Here is a 20,055-nt window from a genome sequence, read left to right on the forward strand (position 1 = left end):
TAGATCATGACCTGAGCCGAAGTCGGACGCTTAACCGACTTAGCCACCCAGGTGCCCCTAAAATTTTATTTTCAAAATGCCTTTTAAAAATCTGGGAGTACCTCACTGGCTCAGTTGGTAGAGTATGGATGCGACTCTTGATCTTGGAGTTGTAAATTCGAGCCCCATATTGAGTATACAGATTAAAGTAAAATTTAAAAAGCTTAAAAAAGGAAAAAGAAAAATCATTTAAGTCACACTTTTATTTTATGGTAGCATACATTTATTTTAGCATACATTTTGTCAAAGTGCATGTTCTAGTTCAGTTCCAAGTATGTATGAGGTGGGAAGCATAGGTACTTAAATGATCTGCATTAATGCCTGGGGATGTTTATATCTCATTTTAAGATGGCAACTGAGCCCTCAAAGGCATGTTTACAAAGAATTATAATGAATGCATTTAGAGCAGTAACTCTGGAATGGATTTGCATTTTATATACCATGTATGGTGCTCCTGCCTTCAGAGGGGCAAATGTGAATTCCTGAATTGCATTCATGGACATAAGGTTGAAAGATTCTAACTGGGAAGTTCCTAAAATGTGAGTCATGAATTAGAATTGTGGTTTAATACTGTTTAAATAAAGAAAAAATAAATTCTACACAGAGGTAGGTAAAATAAGAGCTCTATTTCTTCATGACTTACATGACTAATATTTTATATTAAAAATAAAAATAAAAGTAAACTAGTACTTCTAGGTTCTCTTTATACACACACACACACACACACACACACACACACACACACGGCAATTCCTTTTATAATACTGATTCTAAGAGCAAATTAAGACTTTAGCTATCTTTTTTTGAATTTGTAATATTCCTTATTTTTGAATTTCAGAAAACAATTGTATGTTATTTTTCAGATTTTTTTCTTTCTTTCTTGTAGAAATATGGTGTTTTTTTAACCAACTAAATTATTTTGTTTTTCTTAGTTTTTTTTAACTGGAATTTTATTGATTTTATTCTTTTTAAAAAAATTGAAATGTAATTAATATCCAGTGTTATATTAGTTTCAGGTGTACAATATAATGATTCAACAATTCTGTACATTACTCAGTGCTCATCAAATAAGTATATTTTTAATCCCCTTTATTTCACTCAATTCCCTACCCATCTCTCTTCTAGCAACCACCAGTTTTTGTTTTTGTCTTTTTTTTTTTTCCGGTTTGTCTCTTTTTTTCTCCTTGAAGTAATTATCTTAATAAATTCAAGCCAAAAAAATAGGGTGTGAAATATTTATCAAAATAGTCAAGCAAATATAGATAGAATTTTGGTGAAAGAGTTCCTAAGTATTAGGTTTTAATGTCTGTATTAAAGATATATTTAGAAATAGAAAACTTTAGGTAAGGTAAAGTATAGATAATTTTCACATGTTGTTGAAATATTTAAGAATGAATTAAACCTGAGTTAGAGAAAAGTACTGGAAGCCTAGTAAACTTGATCACTTGGTAGGAGAATGTAGTCCTTTTTATAATTCAGATGTCCCCCCCAAAATATTAATAAACACATATATAGTAAAGCTTCTCAAATCCTAATCACTTCATTTAAAAGGATACAAAATTGAAGTCATTCCTTACCTTCAGCTAACTAGTGTCCTGGTAAAGCAATCATAAATTCTTCCTGAAACAAGTCTAGGGGAGTTAGTAAATACATGGATTTCCTATGATAATAAAGGATGAGAGCTTTTAAACCTACTTTTATTCTTGAGATTTTAACATATCTACTTGAAGATTAAATTTATACTTAAACATTTTGTTCTAGATTGCAAGACTTTAAGTGACTAATGCAATTTACCTCTCTTAATAGGTTCGTGTAAATTCATTAGTGTGCTTAGGAAAGATTTTGGAATACTTGGATAAGTGGTTTGTTCTTGATGATATCCTGCCCTTCTTACAACAGATTCCATCCAAGGAACCCGCAGTCCTCATGGGAATTTTAGGTAGCTGAAAACTTAATGTTATTTGATGCTACTTTATTGTTTTGTAGTCACGCAAATGAATTTTCCAAATTATAAAACCTTTGTATCCTTTTTTCAAGTATATAGCATTCAGTAATTGAAGAATGATGGGATAAATACCATGATATAACTTTTCTTTGTGTTAATTTTAGCAAATTAGACATTTGGGAATCCTAGCTTCACAAATACCATGATAGCAAGTAGTTTTCTCTATAAAATGATGCCAAATAAGAGAGGCAAACAAAGCTACATGACATGCTGATACCAGTCTTAATAGTAAAATTTGATAGTTATTTGGTACCCAATTTGTAAAAGGCACTGTGTTGAGTATTTTCTTTGCGTTATCTCTTGTCCTCTCCAAATTCCAATGAGATAGCTACTGTTATTTCTGTTTTACAGTACGGAAATTGAGGCTCAGGGTTGAAGTAAGTTATTCGAGATAACACAACTGAAAAGTGGTAGAGCTGGTTTTTAATTTATATATGTTTAAATCTTAACCAGTATGTTTCACTGCTAAGTGATGCGTTGATGAAGCATATTAGCTTTACAGCACATTCTGTTCTATTAGCATAATTACAAATTACTCTGTCAAGAAACTGAAATTGTTTGTAAATAGTTACAGTTTTGATAGTCCAATCTGGAAGTGCTGGGGTCTGCTATACTAATGGAAACAGACATACTTGTAGTATCACAAAAACATTAGCAAGTTTAGTTTTTACTGAAGTTAAAGTTTATTAATTTTGAAGAAAAATGAAATTACTCAGCCGTGTATTTTTAACACTTACTAAAGTACTAAGGTGCCTGGTCTATAGAAAGCCCTCAGTAAATATTTGTAGGAATGGTCAGCAAGTAATTTATTGTAGACCTTTGTAGACATGGTATATGGTATGAGACTTTTGGGCTCAAATAAATTAGTCTTCCTGAAAAAGAGTTTAGCATAGTGGAAAGAGCCCTAGCTTCTGCCCTGGCTGTGTCAGTTCCTGGAATGACTTAGAAAAATTTCATCTGTCAGATGAGGGTAAAAATACATCATTATAGGAGTTTTATGAGAATTCAGTGAGAAAATGGGCAGGGAGAAGTAATGAGCATAGTGCCTAGCAAATAAGTGTTTAATAGGTGCTCAGTAAAGTTACTCTTTGAGTATATAAGTGAAATTTCTGGTTAAAGAAGTGAATAAAGGTGTAACCTATACTCACATACTTGTGAAATAGATGTCTCGAGTTTGGGTGAGAAGTCTCAAATACATATTTAGGTGTTTTCAGGAGAGAGGATCATTCTGTAACCTTACTGTTGCACTGTAGTAAGGCTTTTAATGTTACACTAATATTAACTGTGCTCTTAAGCCAAGCAAGTACAGGTTAAATATGTCATGGTTTAAACTGATGATAAAGCTGAAATCATTCTTATCCATATTTAAGAGCATCCTCATTCTAGGCACTGATAAGAAAAAATTTGTAATTAAACTGATTATCAAGAGATTTCATATAGATACAATATTTTCCTAGTATCTATGAATTTGTGGTATTGGATTATAAAATTTGTCTCATTGTTTTCTATCAGGTATTTATAAATGTACCTTTACACATAAGAAGTTAGGAATCACCAAAGAGCAGCTTGCTGGAAAAGTATTGCCTCATTTGATTCCCCTGAGTATTGAAAACAATCTTAATCTCAATCAGGTAGGAGTATTTTGTGTTTTATTCAATTTGTCCAGTTTATTGTTTTCTTGGAATTAAATAAATAAATATATTACATTTAAATGTTGCTAAAACAAGGAAAAATATGTCACAGAGTTCAATAAAGAAAGTTGTGGGTTCAAAGTAAGGAGTATGTGAGTTGGAAGGATGGATTATTGAAGGCCTCATTGGGAGATAGTAAATGACTAGAACATTGAAAGATATGTAGGATTTTGGGCTAATTCAAATTTGGGGCTGGAAAGTTGACATGAACAAATTAAAAATGAATGTGATGTGTCTGGGGTGTGTATTTCTTATTTATTGCTACATAACAAATCACCACAAACTAGATGGTTTTCATAGTTTCTGTGGGTCAGCCAAGCCAGGGCATGGATTCTCTGTTCAGAGTTTCTCACAGTGCTACAGTCAAAGGCTGGGGCCTCATCTGAAGGCTCAAATGGGGGAAGGACAGATCTGCTTCTAAGCTCACTTACATGGTTGTCAGGATTCAGTTCCTTTTAGGTTGTTAGACCAGGGGCCTCAGTTTCTAGCTGTGTCAGCTCTCCTTGCTTCATGGGTCTTCCAACATGGCAACTTGTTTCATCAAAGTGGGAGAGAGAGTCTGCTAGAAAGATGGAAGTTACAGCATCTTATATTGTAGTCAAGAAAATGACGTCCTATTACCTTTGCAAGTCAGGACCAGCAAGGTCCTGCCCACACTCAAAGATAAGGAATTACACAAAGACCTGAGCAGCAGAATGAGGAGATAATTGGGAACCAATTTAGAGTCTATCAGCCACAGAGAATGAATAATCCAGTTTGACTGAGAGATACCTGTAAATCAGTAGGGGAGTAATGGAAGAGAGATAAATTGAGACTAGAACAGGTAGACTTTAAATGGCTGTCTGATTTAGGTGTTTGCTTTTTGTTGTTGTGTTTGTTTTTTATTTTAATTCTAGTATAGTTAACATACAGTGTGATATATTAGTTTCAGGTGTACTTAGGTATTTGAACTTCCAAGATGTGGTAAACATTTGAGCAAAAAGGTAATGTATTCAAACATTATTATACAATTATCTCTCTGTATACCTCTATCACTGTAGTTGTCATAGGTATTGTCTGCCTTTCCCAGAAGGCTGGTTATTATATCTTATTCTTTATTATATCCCCAGCACTTAATGCAGTGCCAGAAACAAAAATATTTATTAAATAGAGAGAAAATTTGAGTTACCGAGTAATGACAAGTCATTTTGTTTACCATAGAACTGGTGTTTAATGGAGTATGATGGAAAAATACTGGGATTAGTTGGTTACTGTTTAATAGGGAGTGTCAGAAATGGATAGGCAGGCAAGATTGGGAATTAAGTACTGAAAGTGAATTAGAGCAATGAAGGAAACAGAAGCTGGAGTTAAGCAGGAAAGCTTTTGGCCTATAGGGGAGAGTGCCTAGGGAAAGGAGTTTTGGAGTTAGGGAAATTTATGAAATTAATCAGATCTAAAATTCCCTATGAAGTGGTTGGGTAAGCCTCTGAAAGTTTGTGTCCCTAAATTTCAATTTTTGGCTTGATAGTTTCTTCATATCTTGGGTGGCAGGGTTGAGGTTACAACTGGCAAAAAGGGAAACAATGAATATTGAGGAAAAATAGGATGATGATAATGCCTAAGATAATCCAGCTTTTGGTCATTTCTGTTCTTAGTTCTCATATATATGATCTAGCATGTTTTTAAATATTCCCAAAATGCTTATATCAGGATATATAATTTCATATGAAATGTGGTGTTTGTTTTCTTCAGCTTTATGGTTGATATTTTTAGGGACCTTTTTTCATCAACAGAATACTTTGATTCATATCTTCTGGTATTTCGAGATAGTTAACATGGGTGTGGTCTGCTTTCCTATTCATTTCATGGACAAGGTTCCTGATTTAAGAGTGCCCTCAGGGCACCTGGGTGGCTCAGTCAGTTAAGCATCCAACTTCTGCTCAGGTCATGATTTCACAGCTCTTGAGTTCAAGCTCCACATCAAGATATCTGCTATCAGCGCAGTGCCTGCTTTGGTTCCTGTCTTCCTCTCTTTCTGTCCCTCCCCAGCTTGTGCTTTCTCTCTGTATCAAAAATAAAAACATAAAAAAGAAAAAAAAGAAAAAAGAAGAAAGAGTGCCCTCTTCTGTAAATTCTGACTTAAAATAATCTGAGTGTATTTTGCATTATGTGAGAAAGATAATGTGATTTAGGAAAGTACATTTTTTGCATTGGATTATAAAATAGCAAATACCAAGCAGCAGTCAAAACACATCACAACTTATGTTGAGTAGGGGTTCCAAAGACCACCTTCGGATTCATTGATTCACTAGGAGTCCTCACAGGCCTCAGCATATGGTTGTACTCGTGGTTATGGTTTTTATGGCAAAAGGGTGTAAAGCAAAATCAGCAAAGGGAGAAGGCTTATAGGGCAATGTCTGGAGGAAACGAGATTCAAGCTTCCAGAGTCATCTCCTCAATGTACTTATTTTCCCTGGTAATGAATCGTGACAGTACATGTGAAGTGTTGTAGCTCCATCTGCCTGTCATGTACTCAAATTCCAGACTCCCAGAAGAAAAGCAGATGCTTAGCATAAAACATAGTCTTTGTTTAGTTTAGTGAGCCACTGTCATCAATTAATGGTGGGAACCCTCGTAAAATCTGAGTTTCTGGACACCAGCCAATGGCCAACCTTGCAAGCAGGCCTTTTCAAAGATGGAAGTTCAGGCCTACTATGTTAATTCTTCTGCACCAACTACATACAACAATATGGATGAATCTCACAAACATATGTTGAGCCAGTGAAGCCAGACACAGAAGAAGATCTACCTAATGATTCTATATAAAGTACAAAAATCAGTCAAAACTACACTGCCAGAGGTCAGACTAGTGTTTACTCAGAGGGTAAGGTGATGGGAAGTACCGAGAAGGGGGCACAAGGAAGCCTGTGGGGTGCTGCCAATGTTCTTTTTCTGCATTCAGTTTGTGAATTTTTTGATATGAGCACCTATATGTATACTGTTCTGCTACTATGTTTTACTTCATTGCAAAGTAAAAAGAAAACTAATCAGCAGAGAGTCTGTCAAAGTAAACCACTAAGGAAATAATGCCTTTTGTTAACTCTCATGGTGAGACAAAGGATGAACAGATGGTTGAGCATGGTGAGAAGCAGGGTCATGTAGAAACTAGTACAAGCTCTGGAGACAGACTTTTATGAATTCCAATCCTGCCATATGTTATTTAGTATCTCATACTAAGTTGCTTTGTCTCTCACTAAGCCAGAAGTTCCTCATTTATAAGATAGAGATATTAATAAACCTATTTTGAGGAGCACCCAGCACAAAAATAGTCAGAAGATTTGGGAGGGGAAGAACACAGTTTCTGGATTCTTCCTGTAAAGTATGGTATTATTCAAATAAATTGTTCATGATGATCGGAGGCACTCTAAGAATCATCATTTAACCAAAGCCTGAACCACATTATGGCATAGTATTAGATATACTTTAGGAACTTGAATTATTTGAAAGTTAAACTAAATACATTTAATATTCTTTGTAGAAAGCAGATTTATTTTAGCCCAACATGTCATTTTTGTAACAATCTGAATAAACTAATTTTTTTTATTATGTATTTTTTTTTCAGTATATGAAGTTTATTGTCAAATTGGTTTCCATACAACACCCAGTGCTCATCCCAAAAGGTGCCCTCCTCAATACCCATCACCCACCCATTCCTCCCTCCCACCCCCCATCAACCCTCAGTTTTTTCTCAGTTTTTAAGAGTCTCTTATGCTTTGGCTCTCTCCCACTCTAACCTCTTTTTTTTTTTCCTTCCCCTCCCCCATGGGTTTCTGTTAAGTTTCTCAGGATCCACATAAGAGTGAAACCATATGGTATCTGTCTTTCTTTGTATGGCTTATTTCACTTAGCATCACACTCTCCAGTTCCATCCACGTTGCTACGAAGAGCCATATTTCATTCTTTCTCATTGCCACGTAGTACTCCATTGTGTATATAAACCACAATTTCTTTATCCATTCATCAGTTGATGGCCATTTGGGCTCTTTCCATAATTTGGCTATTGTTGAAAGTGCTGCTATAAACATTGAGGTACAAGTGCCCCTATGCATCAGTACTCCTGTATCCCTTGGGTAAATTCCTAGCAGTGCTATTGCTGGGTCATAGAGTAGGTCTATTTTTAATTTTTTGAGGAACCTCCACACTGTTTTCCAGAGTGGCTGCACCAATTTGCATTCCCACCAACAGTGCAAGAGGGTTCCCGTTTCTTCACATCCTCGCCAGCATCTATAGTCTCCTGATTTGTTCATTTTGGCCACTCTGACTGGCGTGAGGTGATGTCCTGAGTGTGGTTTTGATTTGTATTTCCCTGATAAGGAGCAACGTTGAGCATCTTTTCATGTGCCTGTTGGCCATCTGGATGTCTTCTTTAGAGAAGTGTCTATTCATGTCTTCTGCCCATTTCTTCACTGGATTATTTGTTTTTCGGGTATGGAGTTTGGTGAGTTCTTTATAGATTTTCGATACTAGCCCTTTGTCCGATATGTCATTGCAAATATCTTTTCCCATTCCGTTGGTTGCGTTTTCGTTTTGTTGGTTGTTTCCTTTGCTGTGCAGAAGCTTTTAATCTTCATAAGGTCCCAGTAGTTCATTTTTGCTTTTAATTCCCTTGCCTTTGAGGATGTGTCAAGTAAGAGATTGCTACGGCTGAGGTCAGAGAGGTCTTTTCCTGCTTTCTCCTCTAGGGTTTTGATGGTTTCCTGTCTCACATTCAGGTCCTTTATCCATTTTGAGTTTATTTTTGTGAATGGTGTGAGAAAGTGGTCTAGTTTCAATCTTCTGCATGTTGCTGTCCAGTTCTCCCAGCACCATTTGTTAAAGAGACTGTCTTTTTTCCATTGGATGTTCTTTCCTGCTTTGTCAAAGATGAGTTGGCCATACGTTTGTGGGTCTAGTTCTGGGGTTTCTATTCTATTCCATTGTTCTATGTGTCTGTTTTTGTGCCAATACCATGCTGTCTTGATGATTACAGCTTTGTAGTAGAGGCTAAAGTCTGGGATTGTGATGCCTCCTGCTTTGGTCTTCTTCTTCAGAATTACTTTGCCTATTGGGGGCCTTTTGTGGTTCCATATGAATTTTAGGATTGCTTGTTCTAGTTTCGAGAAGAATGCTGGTGCAATTTTGATTGGGATTGCATTGAATGTGTAGATAGCTTTGGGTAGTATTGACATTTTGACAATATTTATTCTTCCAATCCATGAGCACGGAATGTTTTTCCATTTCTTTATATCTTCTTCAATTACCTTCATAAGCTTTCTATAGTTTTCAGCATACAGATCTTGTACATTTTTGGTTAGATTTATCCCTAGGTATTTTATGCTTCTTGGTGCAATTGTGAATGGGATCAGTTTCTTTATTTGTCTTTCTGTTGCTTCATTATTAGTGTATAAGAATGCAATTGATTTCTGTACATTGATTTTGTATCTTGCAACTTTGCTGAATTCATGTATCGGTTCTAGCAGACTTCTGGTGGAGTCTATCGGATTTTTCATGTATAATATCATGTCATCTGCAAAAAGTGAAAGCTTAACTTCATCTTTGCCAATTTTGATGCCTTTGATTTCCTTTTGTTGTCTGATTGCTGATGCTAGAACTTCCAACACTATGTTAAACAACAGCGGTGAGAGTGTACATCCCTGTCGTGTTCCTGATCTCAGGGAAAAAAGCTCTCAGTTTTTCCCCATTGAGGATGATGTTAGCTGTGGGCTTTTCATAAATGGCTTTTATGATGTTTAAGTATGTTCCTTCTATCCTGACTTTCTCAAGGGTTTTTATTAAGAAAGGGTGCTGGATTTTGTCAAAGGCCTTTTCTGCATCGATTGACAGGATCATATGGTTCTTTTATTAATGTGATGTATCACATTGATTGATTTGCGAGTGTTGAACCAGCCCTGTATCCCAGGAATGAATCCCACTTGATCATGGTGAATAATTCTTTATATGCTGTTGAATTCGATTTGCTAGTATCTTATTGAGAATTTTTGCATCCATATTCATCAGGGATATTGGCCTGTAGTTCTCTTTTTTTGCTGGGTCTCTGTCTGGTTTGGGAATCAAAGTAATGCTGGCTTCATAGAATGAGTCTGGAAGTTTTCCTTCCCTTTCTATTTCTTGGAATAGCTTGAGAAGGATAGGTATTATCTCTGCTTTAAACTTCTGGTAGAACTCCCCTGGGAAGCCATCTGGTCCTGGACTCTTATTTGTTGGGAGATTTTTGATGACTGATTCAATTTCTTCACTGGTTATGGGTCTATTCAAACTTTCTATTTCCTCCTTCCACGCTTTGGAAGCATGTGGTTGTTTAGGAATTTGTCCGTTTCTTCCAGGTTGTCCAGTTTGTTGGCATATAATTTTTAATAGTATTCCCTGATAATTGCTTGTATCTCTGAGGGATTGGTTGTAATAATTCCATTTTCATTCATGATTTTATCTATTTCGGTCATCTCCTTTTTGAGAAGCCTGGCTAGAGGTTTATCAATTTTGTTTACTTTTTCAAAAAACCAACTCTTGGTTTCGTTGATCTGCTCTACAGTTTTTTTAGATTCTATATTGTTTATTACTGCTCTGATCTTTATTATTTCTCTTCTTCTGCTGGGTTTAGGCTGCCTTTGCTGTTCTTCTATTTCCTTTAGGTGTGCTGTTAGATTTTGTATGTGGGATTTTTCTTGTTTCTTGAGATAGGCCTGGATTGCAATGTATTTTCCTCTCAGGACTGCCTTCGCTGCATCCTAAAGCATTTGGATTGTTGTATTTTCATTTTCGTTTGTTTCCATGTATTTTTAAATTTCTTCTCTAATTGCCTGATTGACCCATTCATTCTTTGGTAGGGTGTTCTTTAACCTCCATGCTTTTGGAGGTTTTCCAGACTTTTTCCTGTGGTGGATTTCAAGCTTCATACCATTGTGGTCTGAAAGTATGCATGGTATAATTTCAATTCTTGTAGACTTATGAAGGGCTGTTTTGTGACCCAGTATGTTATCTATCTTGGAGAATGTTCCATGTGCACTCGAGAAGAAAGTATATTCTATTGCTTTGGGATGCAGAGTTCTAAATATATCTGTCAAGTCCATCTGATCCAATGTATCATTCAGGGCCCTTGTTTCTTTATTGACCATGTGTCTAGATGATCTATCCATTTCTGTAAGTGGGTGTTAAAGTCCCCTGCAATTACCACATTCTTATCAATAAGGTTGCTTATGTTTGTGAGTAATTGTTTTATATATTTGGGGGCTCCTGTATTCGGCGCATAGACATTTATAATTGTTAGCTCTTCTTGATGGATAGACCCTGTGATTATTATAGAATGCCCTTCTTCATCTCTTATTACAGCCTTTAATTTAAAGTCTGGTTTGTCTGATATAAGTATGGCTACTCCAGCTTTCTTTTGACTTCCAGTGGCATGATAAATAGTTCTCCATCCCCTCACTCTCAATCTGAAGGTGTCCTCAGGTCTAAAATAAGTCTCTTGAAGACAGCAAATAGATGGGTCTTGTTTTTTTTATCCATTCTGATACCCTGTGTCTTTTGGTTGGCGCATTTAGTCCATTTACATTCAGTGTTATTATAGAAAGATATGGGTTTAGAGTCATTGTGATGTCCATAGGTTTCATGCTTGTAGCGATGTCTCTGGTACTTTGTCTCACAGGATCCCCCTTAGGATCTCTTGTAGGGCTGGTTTAGTGGTGACGAATTCCTTCAGTTTTTTTTTGTTTGGGAAGACGTTTATCTCTCCTATTCTAAATGACAGACTTGCTGGAGAAAGGATTCTCGGCTGCATATTTTTTTTCTGTTCATCACATTGAAGATCTCCTGCCATTCCTTTCTGGCCTGCCAAGTTTCAGTAGAGAGATCGGTCACGAGTCTTATAGGTCTCCCTTTATATGTTAGAGCACGTTTATCTCTAGGTATTTTCAGAATTTTCTCTTTATCCTTGTATTTTGCCAGTTTCACTGTGATATGTCATGCAGAAGATCGATTCAAGTTACGTCTGAAGGGAGTTCTCTGTGCCTCTTGGATTTCAGTGCCTTTTTCCTTCCCCAGATCCGGGAAGTTCTCAGCTATTATTTCTTCTAGTACACCTTCAGCACCTTTCCCTCTCTCTTCCTCCTCTGGAATACCAATTATGCATATATTATTTCTCTTTAGTGCATCACTTAGTTCTCTAATTTTCCCCTCATACTCCTGGATTTTTTTATCTCTCTTTTTCTCAGCTTCCTCTTTTTCCATAATTTTATCTTCTAGTTCACCTATTCTCTCCTCTGCCTCTTCAATCCGAGCTGTAGTTGTCACCATTTTATTTTGCAGTTCATTGCAGCATTTTTTAGCTCCTCCTGGCTGTTCCTTAGTCCCTTCCATCTCTGTAGGAAGAGATTCTCTGCTGTCCTTTATACTGTTTTCAAGCCCAGCGATTAATTTTATGACTATTATTCTAAATTCACTTTCTGTTGTATTGTTTAAATCATTTTTGATCAGTTCATTAGCTGTTGTTATTTCCTGGACGTTTTTCTGAGGGGAATTCTTCCGTTTTGTCATTTTGGATAGTCCCTGGAGTGGTGTGGGACTGGGGGGCACTTCCCTTGTGCTGTCTTGAATAACTAGCGTTGGTGGGCAGGGCCACAGTCAGACTTGATGTCTGCCCCCAGCCCACCACTGGGGCCGCAGTCAGACTGGTGTGTGCCTTCTCTTCCCCCTCCTAGGGGCGGGATTCACTGTGGGGTAGCGTGGCCGTCTCGGGTACTTGCACACTGCCAGGCTTGTGGTGCTGGGGATCTGGCGTATTAGCTGGGGTGGATCGGCAAGTGCACAGGGGCGGGAGGGGTAGGCTCAGCTCTCTTTTCCTTCAGAGATCCGCTTCGGGAGGGGCCCTGGGGCACCAGGAGGGAGTCAGACCCGCCAGAGGGACAGATCTGCAGAAGCAGAATGATGGGTGTTTGTGCGGTGCAAGCAAGTTCCCTGGCAGGAACTGGTTCCCTTTGGGATTTTGGCTGGGGGATGGGCGAGGGAGATGGCACTGGCGAGCTCCTTTGTTCCCCACCAAGCTGAGCTCTGTCGTCTGGGGCTCAACAACTCTCCCTCCCATTGTCCACCAGCCCTCCCGTTCTCTAAGCAGAGCTGTTAGCTTATAACCTTCCAGATGTCAAGTCCCGCTTGCTGTCGGAACACATTCCATCCAGCCCTTCCACTTTTGCAAGCCAGACTAGGGGGCTCTGCTTGGCAGGCGTGCCGCCCCTCCATCCTGGCTCCCTCCCGCCAGTCCGTGTAGGGCGCACCGCCTCGCCACCCTTCCTTCCCTCTTCCATGGGCCTCTCATCTGCACTTGGCTTCAGAGACTCTGTTCTGCTAGTCTTCTGGCAGTTTTCTGGGTTATTTAGGCAGGTGTAGGTGGAATCTAAGTGATCAGCAGGACGCGCGGTGGGCCCAGCGTCCTCCTACGCCGCCATCTTCCCAGGATCCTCCAATAAACTAATTGTTTAATGCACTATTAAGTGGGTTGTTTCCAGATATGCACAAATTCATATGGTCACTTTTGGATTATTCTAGGAAAGTCAATATGTAATAACTGCCGGGGGTAAATTTATAAGACCCCTGAATAATAGCTGTTAGACTACTCAGGCTAGAAAACCCATTGAGATATGTTTTCTGGAAGTTAGAAGCCTCATCAACCTTACCACCATCATACAGAGATATTGTAAAAGCTTGCTGTGATTGCTGAGTTTAAATATACTATTCTTGTGACATCCGTACTCTGAGTGGGTCGTATACTGGTAAAAATGAAAGTATTATGATTAACTTGTTAAATTCTCTTATTACATTACATTTGCTGCTAACTTGAAACATTGTAACTGTATCAATTTCTTATTACACCAGTTCAATTCTTTCATTTCCGTCATAAAAGAGATGCTTAACAGATTGGAGTCTGAGCATAAGACTAAACTGGAACAACTTCAAATAATGCAAGAACAGCAGAAGTAAGTAGGTTGCATATGAATTGTACATGGCCCAAGAGTGACACTAAAGTGACCTCATGATTGATTTTCTGGAATAAGGACCCAAAAAATTGATGGATTCCTGTTTTTTTAAATGAAGTTTATTATTTTGATTCCAGTATAGTTAACATACAGTGTTATATTAGTTTCAGGTGTACAGTATAGTCATTCAAAATTCTATACATTATTACTCAGTGATCATTATTAATCCCCTTCACCTATTCTACACATCCCCCCATTCATCTCCCCTCTGGTAACCATCAGTTTGTTCTGCATAGTGAAAAATTGATGCATTTCAATTTGATCACATGTAAAACATTTAAAAATTTTCCAACATGTTAAGTTGAACTGAGTTAAAATAGAATATTGTGGAAAATCCAGTGTCATTTCTGAGTGCAAAAGTGTAATATGATAATCTTAAGATTTTCTATATGTAAAGAAAATTCTTTTGCTGAGAAAGTCTCTTGTCAGCATTAGCTACTAGTGTTGTAAATTCAGAGTGCTAATCACGAAGAGCACCGCTTACAAATATTTTTCAAGTCTATGAAACCCTAGTATTTTGATCTCACCCTTTTTCTTTTCTCTGATTCCAGAAACATTTATAGAGCATTCATTTCATATTTAATACCACAACATTCACTTCCGTTTCTTTAAGGGAGGATTTTCCAAATTATTTGCAAAATACTAGTTTTCAAAGAAAGAAGGGAGAGATAAAATTACTCACTGGAGAATGCCGGTTTATTAAAATAAAATCACTATATTTGTTTCCCAGAAAAAAACACGTGATTTTAAGATGGCTGTTAAATCCTGAGCCAAAGACATCAGATACTCACTAAAATTTACACCAATTATGAGCAAGGTCCCCACGTATAAAATTTTTTAGGTTCTGCCCCAGAGTGAGATGAAGGCTTATGAAAGCAAATACACCAGGTGTAGGATGACTTGAAATAGCCCTTTGTACGCTCTAAATATTCTATTCTCTAAATATTCGATGACGTGGATATTTATGCCATTTCGTGGGTTGACTGTATTAACACAGGAACCCTGAAAAATAATTTTTAAAAATTTATAAGAGAAAATTTTAATATCTAGTATTTGTACTTGAGGTGTAAACGAACCCTTCTTTTTTCTTTTTCTTATCTAAATCTTGCCTGGTTTTCAAGGCATGGATCTGGCCCATCACAGTGATTGTAGCATTTATTATTAGAATCAGATTCTGAATTTAATCACATCAAGTCCTACATATCATACCTTGTCTCTCAGTGATCTATAAGCTCTCTGACAGTAAGAATCATGCTTGCCTGATTTTATGAGACTGAGTAAATTCTCCAGTAAATTTTGAATATTGAATTAAAAAAAAACTTGTTATGCAAATGTTACTGTTTTTGAGCAAGCAGACATTAATTGTAGCAAATAATGAAAAAGATTATGACTGTCCTGAAAGAAGTTTGTTTAGGTTCCAATAACCCCCATGTGGAAGAACCATTTTGTATGAGTATTTTAAAAATAAGCATTTCTTTTCATTGCTTTGTCATAATTCAATTTTCCTGCAGATCTTTGGATATAGGAAATCAAATGAATGCTTCTGAGGAGACGAAAATTACAAATGTTGGATCTCAGGTAAGACATTTAGATTATTTTAATTTTTGTAAAAAGAGTTTGACAGTGTGCTTCATTTGAGAGGCTTTTGCCCTTTAAGCAGTAAAATCACAATTTGTTGATGTTATTCAGGTGGTTTGACATTTTTCTTTTCAGCATATTGACAAAGTCTTTAACAACATTGGAGCAGACTTTCTTACTGGTGGTGAATCAGAAAATAAAGAGGATGGGTTACAGAATAAACATAAAAGAGTAAGTTTCTTCACTTACTCCTGTAGTGTACTTATTTATATTATAGGACTTCCTATAAATTATAGATTTTGTTGGGAAATGCTGTTCAGCATCTTAACAAGAAACATTTTTTAATATTTTTATGAAATTTAAAAATTATCATGGGAACATGACCTGATTCACATTGAGAATATACAGACTTGAGAATTTTAACTTCTTTTATTACTCAGCCTCCCACATGGTAACTTCTAGATTGCCTTGCCTCCTTTGTCCTTTCTGCTGGACTTTGCCAGTCATACCTCTTGATAAATGTCACTGTGTCTCAACTCTGCTTCTGATTTTGAATAATAAATTATAAAATGATACTTTCCAATTGAAATATTTGTTAATATTCAATATAATATGTTAAATTTGAATTTCTGCTGGGGGCAACTTTTCTTCTATTCATTTGACAAAAACAAGTACCTATATGTGTAAAGCCAAGGAGCTACCAGGCATGGTTTACAGAATTTTAAGAGAACATACTGTGAGTTTATAGTTTAGCAAAGTTGATAAAGGAAAAAGACAAATGTCAAATTTGATGCAGACCTTTAGCAGTGAAAAGACACTGTTTATGTCTTCCTTAGCTTTTTGGTGAGTTCCTAAAATATTTTTGGAGTGAGATAGGGTTGAACAGGAATCTTCCAATTTTATAAAATGAAGTCATCAAGTCATATTCTCCTTGTCTGGAAAAAAGTCATTTTGATGAATGGTTTTAAAACAATAACTGTTTTCATACTGGAACTATTTTAGCAGAGATTTTGTGAGTTTCTACTTAAAGTAAAAGCTTATATTAATTCAAAATATAATGTACCTGTGGCAATCACTACAGGAGTAATTTGCAAATTATTTGCTATCGTCAAACATACTAAGACATACTTTACAAAAAAAGAAGTCTTCTGTTTTATAAGTGGAATTATGAAATTGCTCATTGATATATATATATATATTTTTTTTTTTTTTCCTGAGGCATCACTTACACTTGAAGAAAAACAAAAATTAGCAAAAGAACAGGAGCAAGCACAGAAGTTGAAAAGCCAGCAGCCTCTTAAACCCCAAGTACACACACCTGTTGCTCCAGTCAAACAGGTCAGAATTGATTTCTCTTGCAGAATTTCAAGCATACTTACTTTCAGGTTATACTTGTGTATAATTTCAAGTGCACGATACTTAAGGAGTATATAACTTAGTCTACCTATTAGTGTTTGTCTAAAAATATATTTCTAAGAAATTTCAATAATGCAGTTTCTAAGAACTATGGGCATAAAGGATTTTCCAGCCACTCCTCAATAGCCTGCCTTAATGTATAATATTTTGAGATAGTGTTTGTTACCAAACAAAGAGAAAGCTAGATAAATACCAATAAAGAGAAGGCAACAATATTCTTAAAAAATATTAGGTTTCATAGTACTGATTAACTCTGTTCACCTTGAAATGATCAGTAATATTGTGTTCAGGCATTTATATATTTTTGACCAAAAAGTAATTTTTAATTTTTGGTGTTTCAGTTATAGCCAGGTCTGTAACTTGATTTAGGAATACTTACCAATATGTCCTGACCAGTATTTATTTCTTATTATGTACCAGCCACTGTCCTAGGTGGTAGTGCTATGGTAGGGCTTAAGGTTCTTGCCGGTAGAGAGTTCAAACTCATACAGACTGCAGAAATAACTTTATCTTAAAAGCTTTCTTTAAATTATTTTTTGTTACCTCTTTTTTTGTGAAAAAAATTTTTTTATGTTTACTTTTGAGAGAGACAGAGTACAAATGAGGGAGGGGCACAGAGAGAGGGAGATAGAGAATCCAAAGCAGGCTCCAGGCCCTGACCTGTCAGCACAGAGCCTCATGTGGGGCTTGAACTCATGAATGGTGGGATCATGACCAGAGCCAAAGTTGGACGCCCAGCTGACTGAGCCACCCAGGCACCCCTTTTTTGTTACCTCTTAATCACTAAAATTCTTCTTCAGAGAAAAATCTTTATGGGCCAAGAGGCAAAATCAAAAATATTTTGTAGGTATTTACATAAGAGAGAAAACAAATTTCTACAAAATTGTGATGCAATTCAAAATATAAAAATTAAATAGAGTATCATTTTTGCAATGCAGATCTAATGAGAAGGAATTTCTATTTTGGGGAGTGGTGGGCGGAGCCAGCATTTTATTTAATTGGAATTCAAAGTTAGTGTTCCCTGTCATCAAATTGATTGCAAATGTTTATCTGTAAAAGTATGTGGCAGGCTGGATTTCGCCTGTGGGCTGTGGTTTGCCAACTTGGTATAGACTGTTGAGCTTAATTTGGAGTTGTCATTTATAGTACAACCTGTCAAATGTTACTGATTGTAAAGAATTTGGCAATCTTGGAGGTAAAGTAATTCCCTCATGTTTTTCAGACTAAGGACTTGACAGACACATTGATGGATAACATGTCATCTTTGACCAGCCTTTCTGTTAGTACCCCTAAAATTTCTGCTTCAAGTACCTTCACTTCTTCTGTTCCTTCTATGGGCCTTGGCATGATGTTTTCTACACCAACTGATAACACCAAGAGAAATTTGACCAACGGCCTAAATGCTAACATGGGCTTTCAGACTTCAGGATTCAACATGCCGGTTAATACAAACCAGAACTTATTCAGTAGTCCAAGCACACCCGGAGTGACCAAGATGACACTGGGAACACCTTCCACTTTGCCAAACTTCAGTGCTGTGAGTGTTCCTCCTGCTGGTGCGAAGCAGACTCAACAAAGACCCACAGATATGTCTGCTCTTAATAATCTCTTTGGCCCTCAGAAACCCAAAGTTAGCATGAACCAGTTATCACAACAGAAACCAAATCAGTGGCTTAATCAATTTGTACCTCCGCAAGGGTCTCCAGGTATGGGCAGTTCAGTAATGGGAACACCAATGAACATGATGGGACAGTCTGCCTTTGGTATGCAGGCTAATCCTTTCTTTAGCCCGCAGAACTTTGCACAGCCACCAACTACAATGACCAATAGCAGTTCAGCTAGCAATGATTTAAAAGATCTTTTTGGGTGAGGTGTCTTGCTCTGTTTTTGAAGGATTACTTCAATTTTAATCATGGGTAAGCGAATTTACATCTTTGTATAGTTGGCTTGGAGGAACTACTTCTGTGGGAAAGTGAATGGTTCCATGACAGAAAACACCTTGTTTCCATGCCAGCATAGTAATTGTTTGGACTCGTAACAGTTGAGTTTTTTAAAGCATTGAGGATTTTTTTCCTCTTACCACCTCCTCTTCCAAGTTTTTAAAAGACCCAACCCTTACCAATCTCTAAGAGAAAAAAGACACCTGAGTATCTTGAATAGCAGAATTTTTTAATCAAATGTTTGTTTATTTTAGCTTGTAAATCTTGGTTTATTTAAGAAATTTTGAGTTGATGGTTAATGCAAGTTTCATATGTTAAATACTACATGGTACACAGTCTGCCTTCACAAGTCATTAGTCTTTATTTTAATGTGTGAAAAATCCTGATGCTCTATTGATTTGTTTGCATTTAGTATGACTGAAGGAGATAATGATAAACATAATGAAAAGGATCAGGTCACTTGCTTTTTCCAATCTTATTTACTTCACAGATGAACTAAAAAGACTGAACAAATACTACAAAATTTAACTTAATGTTGATTTCATTGGTTCAAACTAAAGGCATTATTAACCATCTTAAATGCAAACTAATCATTGTAAATTATATTTTAGCATGGTCTGCCTCAAATACTAATGTATTTTTCTGCATTTACTTGGATATATTTAGAATCACTTTCTTTCCTACTGTATGACAGATAGAAGAATATGTACTGATTTGTACAGATATTTGACAGAGCCCTCTGATGTGATTTCCCTGACTCTTGCCTTCATATTTCATTTTGAATTCAAACTTCTGAGGTTGCAGCACATATGAATTGCATTTTCAAAAGGATATTTGTAAGAAACTATATTTAATGAGTAAACTTTTGAGATTTCTGCTGTATCGTTTCAAATGTAATAAACTTTACTTCTCTAAAAATGAGCGGTTGTATCTTCTCGCTACCAACAGATTAACTTTCAGTTTACCATGATAAAGTCTGACCTCATCAGTTACTGCAACTAAAGTTTAATTGTGTTCTAGAAATTTTAGGAAACTTTTGTTTGAACATTTTTATGTCCACAATTAGCTATTGTTAGCAAACAAAAAAAAATTCTTCTAATAGGAAATCTGCTTTATTTTTAAAGTCTTTCTCTGATATTTTTCTTTGATGTGCTGATTATTCAACCACAGAGCCTTATGCTGTAAATGTTATTTGTATTTTGTTTAAATTATATTCCACCATTATGTGATAACTTCAAAATGATCTTTCAGAGAACTATATATGCATTATAGTTGCTGCCATAGGGTTTGTGGTTTTTAATTCTCTGAAACCAGCAATCATT

General features: G+C 36.4%; 1 protein-coding gene across 1 annotated transcript in view; it reads left to right on the plus strand.

Moving 5' to 3' along the window:
* SCYL2 (SCY1 like pseudokinase 2) overlaps positions 1-19,654 on the plus strand; it is a 68,810-nt gene extending 49,156 nt beyond the window's left edge. Inside the window, exons 12-18 of the mRNA XM_007085656.3 lie at positions 1,846-1,978; positions 3,557-3,675; positions 13,639-13,739; positions 15,311-15,377; positions 15,513-15,608; positions 16,596-16,715; positions 18,016-19,654. Of these exons, the coding sequence (XP_007085718.1) occupies positions 1,846-1,978; positions 3,557-3,675; positions 13,639-13,739; positions 15,311-15,377; positions 15,513-15,608; positions 16,596-16,715; positions 18,016-18,663 (1,284 nt within the window). The 3' untranslated portion in view covers positions 18,664-19,654. The remainder of the gene's footprint in view (positions 1-1,845; positions 1,979-3,556; positions 3,676-13,638; positions 13,740-15,310; positions 15,378-15,512; positions 15,609-16,595; positions 16,716-18,015) is intronic.
* The last annotated feature ends 401 nt before the right edge of the window (positions 19,655-20,055 follow it).

This window comes from Panthera tigris, chromosome B4, assembly GCF_018350195.1.
Source record: "Panthera tigris isolate Pti1 chromosome B4, P.tigris_Pti1_mat1.1, whole genome shotgun sequence".
Lineage (NCBI taxonomy): Eukaryota > Metazoa > Chordata > Mammalia > Carnivora > Felidae > Panthera > Panthera tigris.